Source organism: Pinus tabuliformis, chromosome 4_2 (genome assembly GCF_031772625.1).
Source record: "Pinus tabuliformis cultivar Carrire ecotype Pingquan chromosome 4_2, CPIR1, whole genome shotgun sequence".
Lineage (NCBI taxonomy): Eukaryota > Viridiplantae > Streptophyta > Pinopsida > Pinales > Pinaceae > Pinus > Pinus tabuliformis.
Window position 1 is genome coordinate 955,851,908 of NC_142304.1, and position 11,018 is coordinate 955,862,925.

The window sequence follows — 11,018 nt, forward strand, 5'->3', positions numbered from 1 at the left end:
ACATTAGAAATTAATTAATCACGTTTTCCTAAATAAGCGTGAGCACAACATCAAATTCAAACGGGCACCATAATAACCTCAACTCTCGATCTGCCACGTGACCGACAACGACAGATCTATGACTTCCACGACAGGCGGACCTCAAAAATCCATTAAAAACATAATAATTCTCCTCCAGATTTCACGGCGTCGGCACTTCGGCACTTTTGGCCGGCGGGAATCCGACGTGGCTGTAGATTTTTTGTGGATTTGAATTTCGACTGAATTTGCGCGTCATTTCACACGCATCTAATGTCCGATCAGCTATAAACTCCAATTAATAAATATCTTTTCGATTAATATTCGTAAATAAATTATATATTTGGTTTTTATGTATTCCAGGGCTTCGGCTCTTTCATACCAGAGGTGTTCGTTGGTCGTCAATCTTTGGCTGCAAGGGTTTTCGGATTAATGTGAGTAATTGGTGTTGCGTTCGGCCATGTGATGAGCGTGTTCCGGTTGTTGATCTGCAGTGAATAATCTTCAAATCGAGGTCTAGATCGCTATAGTCCGTGTACTTTTGGGTCGGATTTGGTTTGATTCCGGGTTACAGCGGGTGTGGATTTCTACGTTGCAAGGGGTTTCGTTCTGATTGGCGCAGTAAGCAGGTTTGTTCATTTCTTGTGGGGTTCTATATGCTGTGTGTTGAAGATAGGCCTTCATCGGGGTAAATTAGAGGGAATGTTTGACTTTAGGGTTTCAAGGGTGCATGAGTCAGAGCATCTGTTTATCTTTCGTTAAAGTCTGTGGGATAAAGATTCTATCCGTGATGAATGGAGGCTGCAAATCCGTAACCTAGGATAGTCGTTAGATTTGTTAAAATGAATGGATGCATTAATGTAGTTGCGTTGTTTCTTCCGTCATTGTTGTAGGGTTTTGTTTGGGAATTGCACTGGGTGTGAGGTATATGATCAAGTTGCTGCAAAGAGCGAAATAATCGAAGGATTTTATGTTTGGGTTGGTGCGAAGCTAGCGTGTAAAGCGCGTAAAGTTGCGGTATTTAAGGTAAAATTTTAAGAACCTTCTTGCTTAATTTGTGGCCATGATTCTTGACGAATCTGTAGAAAAATCTGCTTCATTTGCGTGTATTATCTTTTATTTAAGGCTTTTCTTGGACAGCTGCAGCATGTTGGGGATTCAATGTTATTATTCGTCATTAGTTTTGCCGAGGATACTGCTTCATTTGCTTGTATTTTCTTTAAATGTCCTTTTCTGGAAATTCGCAGTAAATCGCGGTTGGGAGTACTTGGAAGAGACTTGAATGGAGTTCAATCTCGCGGGAAGCGTATAAATTCGGGGTATTTGGTATGTTATAAAAGGCAGACGTCTCTTTGCTCAATTTATATACGTTATTCTTCTGAAACTTACGGAGGAAGTTTGCTCTTAGGGCCTTTCTTGGAGGACTCGCTCAGGAGTTTCAGAGTTCAATTCTTGTTTAGACGCGAGAATCACAAAAAAGTTTACTGCTGAATTGGACCAGCGATTTTTACACTGCATTCGATCGAATCGAACCAGAGAGCGATCTTTACATTATTTTAAAGGTCTTTTTCAGTTAAATATTTTTGAAATATCTCTACAGCATTTCTGACTGCCAAAAAGAATAGAACCGGCTGTCTTTACAGCTTTTTCCGCCATTAAGAGGAATCGAGCCGGCGATAAACACAGCATTTCTCTGATTAGGGCTTAGTCTAGCCAAGTTCCAAGTATGGTAAGCGCGTGGGCTGATGCAGGGCCGGTCTTGGCCGCAGAGAAGGTTTCGGTGAACGGAAACCCTGCCCCTCCTGCGCCCCGACCCTCCCGCGAATCGTATGTTCCGCCGCATATGCGCAACCGCGAATCGCAGCTGTCCAATGCTTCTGTGCCGCCCCCTCCGGTGCCTTCTGCACCTGCTAATCCGTCTTCCGGCTGGAACAGGGACGTTGGGGGTTCTCGGCCCCTGTCAAGGACGGGATCTTGGGCAGCCGAGAGTGAAAAATCTGAAAAGTCTCTAGGCTGGGATGAGAAGCCGGTCTGGGGCGAAAAACCCTCATGGGGTGCATCGGGAGGACGCGGGTGGGGTAATACTACCTCCAACGCTCGTTCTGGTGGCTCTCGTGAACGCGAAGTAAACCCCTTCGCCAAAGACTTGAAAGCTGACGACGTCTTTGACCAGGTGAATACGGGTATAAACTTCGATGCATACGAAGACATTCCTGTGGAGACAAGCGGAGTCCATGTACCTCCTCCGGTCAATACTTTTGCTGAAATTGATTTGGGAGAGGCCCTAAATCTGAATATCAAGAGGTGTAAGTTTGCAAAGCCGACTCCCGTGCAGAAATATGCAATACCTATTTCGTTAGCTGGCCGAGATTTAATGGCGTGCGCCCAGACCGGGTCCGGTAAGACGGCTGCATTCTGTTTTCCTATTATAGCTGGCATATTGAGGAGCAACCCGCCACCGCGCCCCCGTGCGGGGCGGAAGACGTTTCCTTTGGCTCTTATTCTGTCACCAACAAGAGAATTGTCTTGCCAGGTGAGATTCGCGGGCTTTCAGGTATTATGATTACTGGATTTGTTTCGCAGAAAATATATAAATACGAGCACTTTCACTAAATCAAATGGTAGTGACGTGGGAGTCTGGTTTGGTTACAGTATGTATATGTGGGCATCTCTGCTAGGTTGAACTTGTTGCATTTGAATTCTTGTTGAGGATGTATTTATTATAAATGAATAGAACTTTTCGATAAAGGTATTGTGCCACCCAAAAACGGCGGTAGCTAGAGAGGCTGTCGTTTGCTGAGAATACGGTGGGGGTGCACCCGGCTGATTATTCTTCTTCGTCATTACTGGGTTTGCTATCGCTTTTGTCTTATCTGTATACTGTTTTCCTCCCTCTGAATGGGTCCTTGACGTGGTTGAGATGTCTTCTATAAGTTTATACTGTTGAAAACACATTATTTTTGGAAAGTCTACTAGCTGTTGTTTTGTATTGAGAAACCAGTTATATTACATATGTAAGTATGAAACAGAGTCAAATGGTTAGCGTTATGTGGAAAATATAACTATTGTGCGTTAGTTTACGAGTTTGGAATTAACAGTTCGCTAGTTTAATTTCTGTAGCAATGTTGGTAAAAAATGAATAATATTTATTTATCATATTGAAATTAAATTTTGAGCTTTAAGCCATATTTCGCATCAGTTTGATTTTTCTACAATCGCTGTGTTAAATTGCAGATACATGAAGAGGCTAGAAAGTTTGCATATCAAACTGGCATCAAGGTAGTGGTTGCTTATGGAGGGGCGCCTATTACTGCACAGGTTTGTGAATTACCTTTTAAATGGCTATTCAATTCTTGCATTTCTCTTTTATGCCTTGCCTTCGATATTTAATGTTGTTTGTTCGTGTTTTTATGATCTTATCCTTTTGTCAGAATATATGGAAAACATAAATTGTTAATCTACAAAGAGGAGTGTGTTTTAATGTCAAACTTTAGCAAAATGTCAATGTTAGCAGATTTGTTTATTTTTGAAGTTGACACGCTTTAAACTGATACAAAATGTCTTCAATGGGTGATATTATGCTTGGGTGTAATATTTCAGTTCATTTTTGAAGCACTAGTGTAATAATTATTTATTATTAGAAATTCAAATGTTTATTTTAGTTAATGTTATTGGGACTCGACCAGTTTCCAAACTGTTTTATCCCAAAAACAGAAACCGGACTGGAAAACGTTTCCACACTGTTTTATCCCCCAAAAAACTAGAAAATATATATAACAAATTCTGATAAGAAAACGTTTTTGTTCATACATCTGAATCCAAGACATTAGACACAGATATGGAATTTTTTTATATATATATTGCAAGGAACTGGTTCAATTCCAGCAATTCTTCTGGATTTTTGGCTGAATTTTGGTTTGAACTGGTTGGAAAAATGTGCTGGTTAGCCATTTCCTGTTGGAACCATAGGATGTGTTCAGGTACTTACTGGAACTGGTCTGACTCACCAAACGTGTCTCTTCAGTAAAGGATATTATGCTTCGACTGTAATTAGGTTATTTTTGAATCATAAGAGTAATAATTCTCAGGACTGAAACGGGGCCGTAAAAACTAGAACTCAACTGCAAGTGGGGAAAAACCAGAAACAAAAATTTGTCGACCAAAAATACAAAAAAATATTCAAATTTAAGAAAAATAAAATTGTGAAGTGAAACCTCTAGACACATTCTTAAGTTTTCACATGTATATAGCAAGGGTGCATATAACCAAAATAGTAGAGTGCAAACCATGTATGAACCAAAATACATAAAGAAAGACAAACTATATCTGAATTAGGTTTAGGGTGTAGATTTTATTGCCATAGTCTAACGAGGCCACAATTTTGCCTGGAATACAATTGGAATTCTAGTGTGATTTATAGAATTTAATCTGACGTTGGACTAGTTAAATTTTGCCCCAAGGGTTTTTGATGGTGCTGAATCCATTTCCACCATCAAAAAATATTCAAATACTCATGATTGGATATATTGAAAAGTTTCTTGCAGGATTTCAGCGAGAATTTTGCTGTCCCAGGTGAAATTGTGGCCTTGTTAGACCACCGATTCTATTTATTTATTGAGTTTGTTTATTTTCTTTTTGTGGGCCCTGGTTTGGTTGAGGCTTCAAAGGGTGGTTCTGTATAGAACCACCAATTTCTGGTTGGAATCATCTGTTCTGCCTAGAAAAAACCCTCTTTAACTAGTTTGATTGGTTATGGGCTCTCTCTGGAAATAGTTTCTGTATGATTTCCTAAAAATGTGTGTATGGTGCTTGGAGAGGGTGATATATCGTTAAATTGGAGGATCATGTGCTGATAAATTCTGTTTTGTGCAGCTTCGGGAGTTGGAGAGGGGTGTTGATATTCTTGTTGCAACTCCGGGACGGCTTGCGGATCTTCTTGAGAGGGGTAGGGTTTCCCTTTCAATGGTGAAATATTTGGCCCTGGATGAGGCAGATCGAATGCTTGACATGGGTTTTGAGCCTCAAATTCGCAAAATAGTAGAACAGATGGACATGCCAACAGCTGGGGAAAGGCAAACATTGCTGTTCAGTGCTACTTTTCCAAAAGAAATACAGGTAAAATAGAATGCCATCAGGTTTTCATCACTAGGTTTTTATTCAGTTTCAGTGAAGCCGACTTCCTTTGTCACGTCTCTGATATTAGTTATTCTGTGATATAATTTGAAAAGTTAACCCTGCACGTTATAATTGCTGTGATATAATTTGCTCCAGCCAATTTAAATGGTGACTATGAATCTCTTTATTTATAGGACCGTGCATATTTAATTATATTTTATATTTTCTCTTTGGCAGAGGTTGGCTTCGGATTTTCTCTACAATTACATTTTTCTAGCTGTTGGTAGAGTGGGATCCAGTACAGATCTTATTATTCAGAGAGTTGAATATGTCCAAGAACCGGAGAAAAGAAGCCATCTAATGGATCTCATCCATGCTCAAAAAACTAGCGGGGCTCATGGAAAGGTGAAAACAGCTGTACAATACCGAGGTGTTTTGTGTATTCCTACAGTTGGATGAAGCTAATTAATGTGTATTTGTAATTTTGCGAGCTTCAGCATGCTTTGACTTTAGTGTTTGTGGAGACAAAGAGGGGTGCTGACTCATTGGAATACTGGCTATGTAACAATGGTTTTCCAGCAACTTCAATTCACGGGGACAGATCACAGCAGGTTAGTTGGTGCTATCATACTATTTGTGTGCTATTTGCTGAAGAATCCTTTTAATTTATTCTTGGTTTGTGAACTATCTCACCTGGTTTTAGGAATCTGTGTATATGTTCTTTCACACCCATTTTATTATCTTGATTGTCTATTCAATGATCTTTTTAGTATCAATTTTTAGTAGTTTTTATTGGTTTTCAACAGGACTGAAATAGTAATAGTAGTTCTTCTAGCTTGAAGTATTAATGTTGTCTTTAATCTCGTAGGAGCGAGAACAAGCACTGAGATCTTTCAAGAGTGGTGTAACTCCTATTCTAGTTGCCACTGACGTTGCAGCACGGGGACTTGACATTCCACATGTGGCTCATGTTATTAATTTTGACCTACCAAATGATATCGATGATTATGTTCACCGTATAGGACGTACAGGTCGAGCTGGGAATTCAGGTTTAGCCACTGCATTTTTTAATGAAGGGAACCTATCTATATCAAAGCCACTCGCTGAACTTATGCATGAATCAAACCAAGAAGTTCCAGCATGGTTACAGAAATATGCTTCAAGATCTTCATATGGTGGTGGGGGAAGAAATAGGCGATCTGGAGGTGGCAGGTTTGGTGGTCGTGATTTCCGAAGGGATGGAGGCAGAGGGGGTGGCGACCGTTATGGAGGTTCACATGGTAACTCGGGAAATACATATGGATCACCTGTGACGTATGGTGGTTACAGCAATCCTAACTTTTCTAGTGCATGGGATTAATGAAGCCACAAAGGCTTGATTGACCGGGTTGAGTTTAAGACATGGCAGTGGTATGCTGTCTGAGGTCATGCAGATCTTTTCACTTTGAGATAGAACCTGAAGATTTTGTGTTGCAACAGTAATCTTGCCCTCCAACACTTTTGAACTGTTGAGATATAAAGCAGCATGGATTTCACTGGTTTTGTTACGCTGAAGCAACTATGGTCAATCAACTCGTACTTGCAAATAGTAGGTGAGCACAAATTTTGCTGGCTTACCAGTCTTGTGTATAGTAGCTGCGAAAGCTGGAGATTTGAAGGCTTAGATTGCAGATTTAGCTCTTGATTCTTGAGAGGCACCATCTTCCTTTTGTTACAACAAATTTCGTAGATGTACTTTTTCATGTCATTTCCACTCCATAGCAGACTCGGTTGAAATGCATTAATGGGATCTGGCATGATGTATTTTTCATCCAGGGATCAGGTGGTTGGTTACTCTTTTAACATTTTGTGGGAATATATACACCAGAGGCAGTATATATCTCCTAACATATTCTCGTCTTATGTAAAGTATAGAGATAGAGATAGACGAATGACTGACTTTTATTATGATACTCATGAAGAACATATTTGGCCCTCTTGATTTATCCTTCTAGTAAGCACGTGGATTTTGCTGCATGTGCCTGCTGGAACATTGGTCTTCATATCACCTTATATGATACTGATTAGAAGTAATGGTGCAATTGGAGTACATTATCACAAAATGTACGAGTTCATTTTGAAGATGATATGCCAGTTTTTTATGTTCATTTACTGTTTAGTCTACCTGACTTGGATGTTTATTATGTAGCACTAGGTTGTGTTTTGGTCTATTTTGTGCCATAATTTCCATTAGATTATGATAAGGGAGAAGATTGGCAAACCAGCACATGTTACTCTTGGAAAAAAATTTCTTAGCTCTGCAAGAAAATTTATATGACTGGGTTTGAGGGATCTACGATGCTTGTTTTCTGTCAGGGTCTTTCTAAATGTGTGCTTGTCTGATACACTACACAAAATTCCCAGTTGCACAGGAAAAGTGTGTAAATTGCAACTAACAAATGTGAACTCTGATCCCCCTTTGAACTGCCTTATTTTCTCTGCTACCCCCATAGTAGAGAGGATAGATAAATAAGGCGGTTTCAATTTTTTTCACTGCAATGGTAATGGAAGTTGCAAATTTGATATTTGAATTCCAGCAGAGTATGTTATTGGATACCCCGATTTTTTTTTACAGCAACACCATTTGTTTTTGGGTCGGTAAACCCCTTTCAAAGGAAAGTGGTATTCGTACCGGGTTCCCTTTTCCAAATATCACGTTGACTTTTGCAGGTTAGATATTTATGTGGATTCGTCATAATCACTCAACGACCGTGAATCTCAAAGTGACGGAACAGCTCCAATAGTCAAAAGAATGCCCTGATTCAGCAAACTCGACAGGCTATCAGACAAAATAGTGACAGCAACTCTAGAAATCCCTCGTTTCAAATCACTCTCGAAAAAACAAAGACTAGTTTCAGAGTAAAGCAAAAGCCCCGGCTCGAAGTGACAAAATTAGGATTATATTATGTTCAGCTGGGTAATATTAGAACATGGCTAGGCTTATGTTATCATGGAGTTGGGTTGTAAATAATAAAATTATACGAGTGTCGTTAGGTGGGTTAGGGATTGTTTTTCAAAATTTCACAATGGTAATGTTATAACAAAAAAATATAAAATCATTTTCAAATTTCAAAAGAAATTATCGTTAATGTTCACATTCGTGGATTATTTTTACAATTATTTAAAAAACATTAGTAAGATTAAACTATTTTAATTGTAAACAAAATATCTTTATTATTAAAAGAAATATTTTCAGTAGAAAATATCGTTTTCAAAATTTAAAAGAAATATTTTGTTTGAAATTATGGTTAATGTTAACATTATTTGAATTCTTTTTTCAATTACTTAAAAAAAATGCTTAAAAAATATATTACATTAGTAAGATTATTATTATTATTACCTCCGGTGACATTATTATCGTGGAAAATAAATTCGTATAGTTTCAATTTTTTTTTTTTTTTTTTTTTTTTTTTTTTATTTATACTTCTCTTTGGTTTGTTTGTTTAATTTTATTTTTTGTTGTTGTTGTTGTTGTTGTGTTTTATAATTATTATTTCTTTCATTCTTGTGGTAAGATTTTAATTTTTGGTTTTATTCTATTTTATTTTTTTATATGATTTTCATTTTATATGTATGTGAATTTCATTTTAGCGATTGAGAAAATTTCGGTAGATCAACCTCGAAGGGAATGTATTTCGGTAGATCAGCCTCGTAGGGAATGTTTTAAACCTTGTCTGCTAGACTATCAAGGTCTAACCCCAAGGGCGCAGAGGAGAATTGATCTCGTGACCTCTTGCTTGGCGAGGTACTTAACAACGTGGACTCTACCAATTAAGCTAACTCTTGGGGTTCTCATTTTACCGATCGTTAGTGTATAAGCACATATTAAAGATATTCATAGGGGGAGCAAAGGAATGAGGGAGGGGGCTTGAAAAAAAGAGAGATGGGGGCTTGAAAGAAATCGAGAGGAGTGCTAAATTAACAAATAAATGAAAATTAGAAGAATGCTAGGAGGTGGGTGAGGATAGAAAAATGTAAAAAGTGAGTGCAAGGGTAGGAAAATTTAATTGGATGGTCGGCTTTAAATATTGGTTTAACTAGTTATCTTTTCTATTCAACTTGTTGGTGTGCTTCTTGATTTCAAGAGCTCCCAGAATGATTTTAGAGTTAAAAAACAGAGCAAAGGCTAAGATTTTAGATTGATCAAAATATATGAGATGCTTGGAATAAAAAGAATGCTAAGCGATGATAGATTGACAACTGGGGATGGTTGGTATCAACAATGTGCTATTTAAGGGGAACTTTGAAGGGTCGATAAATTTGGCCAATGTAGGACTTTTCATAGGAATAAAAAAATTGGAAGACTCTTGAACCTAGCATGGGGTTAGACTTAATTGATTGATCAAAATAGATGAGATGCTTGGAATAAAAAGAATGCTAAGCGATGCTAGACTTTGACAACTGGGGATGGTTGGTATCAACACTGTGTTATTTAAGACAAACTTTTAAGGGTTGATAAATCTAGGACTTTTCATAAGAACAAAGAATTTGGAAGACTCTTGAACCTAGCATGGGGTTGGACTTAATTTTTGGCTGATTGGAATAATTGTTCAAGTGTTTTTATGGTTTAAATACAATATTTATATCTATTTATGGCTAAAATCTCGAGTTTGTTTTGGCTAAAATCTTTAGAGGTGGAATCAATAGCTCGTTTTATACGAGGGAGAAAGGCTAGGCCACTGGGAGGAGAGGAAATAGAATGGTTGGAATTTCCCCTCCCTTTTTCAGCCATCTTTTGTTGTTAATTTAATATCCCTAGGGCTTGGTTACTCTACCCTTCATTTGTTGGAGTAAGGGTTTAATTTTGTGTTATAGCTTCACATTGAATCCTTAAGAGGGGATTCTTTCCTCTTTTGAGTTGGTTTTTCAAAACCTTCTTTCATATTGTTGAAGAAATTCAACAAGATTGTGGTAGAATTTTTCATTGCGCTAAGCATCCCAAGCCTATTTTGTCCAAAAGAAGTTTAAGCCATCAAACACTTCGATAATTACACCCACACTCTTATCCTCAATGTTGATAAAATGCAATGTTTCTATTATTATTAACTCGGTAGATTACGAAACTGAACTTATGGACCTTCTTCCTATAAAAATCTTTCCAAGAACCACAAATTCTATAACTCAACTTGTCATAAAAGCTATTACAATCTTTTATTGATGCTTCCATTTAACATTTTATTTCCCATATCCCCAAACCCCAAATATTTGTGGACAACCAAAAATACACAACATTGGTACTTCCCTTAGACCTATTATTAGTGCCATTGGAGCTCCAATCCATGCTCTTGGCCAGTATTTTGCTAAAACGCTCCAATAATTTGTGGGATCATCTTCCTCTTTTATCAAAGATTCCTTTGATTTCATTCTCAAAAGAAGGAACACCTATGTTGATGAATAAGGCATTTCGGTAAGTTTTGACGTCGTTTCCCTATTCACAAAAATCTTGGTTCTTGAAGCCATAAACTTGATCTTGAAACTGGTAGACTTTGAAACCCTCAACTGGGTTCAAATTTTCCTCTCCATTTTCTTTTATTTCAAGGACACTGTTTATGAGCACATCGAGGTGCAATGATGGGTTCCTTCCTATTTTTAGTTGTAGTTAACATCTGCATGGAACACTTTAAAACCTTAGCCTTAATGTCTTGTCATTGAACATTATAGTTTTGGTATCGGTTTGCAGATGCCACTTTGTCATTTCGAAACACGCTTGTTTGCTTTCAATTTCCTTTACGATTTTAATAATATTTTTTTACATATTCAATTCACCATCGAAATTGAATTTGAAAAATCTCTACTTTTGTTAGATGTTTTCATTACTTGCCGCCTTGATGGCTTTCTAACTCGTA

General features: G+C 37.8%; 1 protein-coding gene across 1 annotated transcript; it reads left to right on the plus strand.

Moving 5' to 3' along the window:
• The first annotated feature begins 343 nt into the window (after window positions 1–343).
• On the plus strand, window positions 344–7,085 carry LOC149172816 (DEAD-box ATP-dependent RNA helicase 52B-like). Its single transcript, XM_089424435.1, has 9 exons — window positions 344–647; window positions 912–1,044; window positions 1,266–1,344; window positions 1,427–2,551; window positions 3,253–3,336; window positions 4,891–5,133; window positions 5,371–5,538; window positions 5,631–5,744; window positions 6,002–7,085. The coding sequence occupies exons 4-9, from the start codon at window positions 1,745–1,747 to the stop codon at window positions 6,491–6,493; spliced, it is 1,908 nt and encodes a 635-aa protein (XP_089280561.1). The 5' UTR covers window positions 344–647; window positions 912–1,044; window positions 1,266–1,344; window positions 1,427–1,744; the 3' UTR covers window positions 6,494–7,085.
• Window positions 7,086–11,018: the final 3,933 nt, after the last annotated feature.

Coding starts and splice junctions, on each gene's coding strand:
- LOC149172816 (XM_089424435.1), top strand. CDS start 1,745: ATGGTAAGCGCGTGGGCTGATGCAGGGCCGGTCTTGGCCGCAGAGAAG. Junction 2,552..3,252: donor CAAGAGAATTGTCTTGCCAG/GTGAGATTCGCG, acceptor GTTAAATTGCAG/ATACATGAAGAGGCTAGAAA. Junction 3,337..4,890: donor GGGCGCCTATTACTGCACAG/GTTTGTGAATTA, acceptor TGTTTTGTGCAG/CTTCGGGAGTTGGAGAGGGG.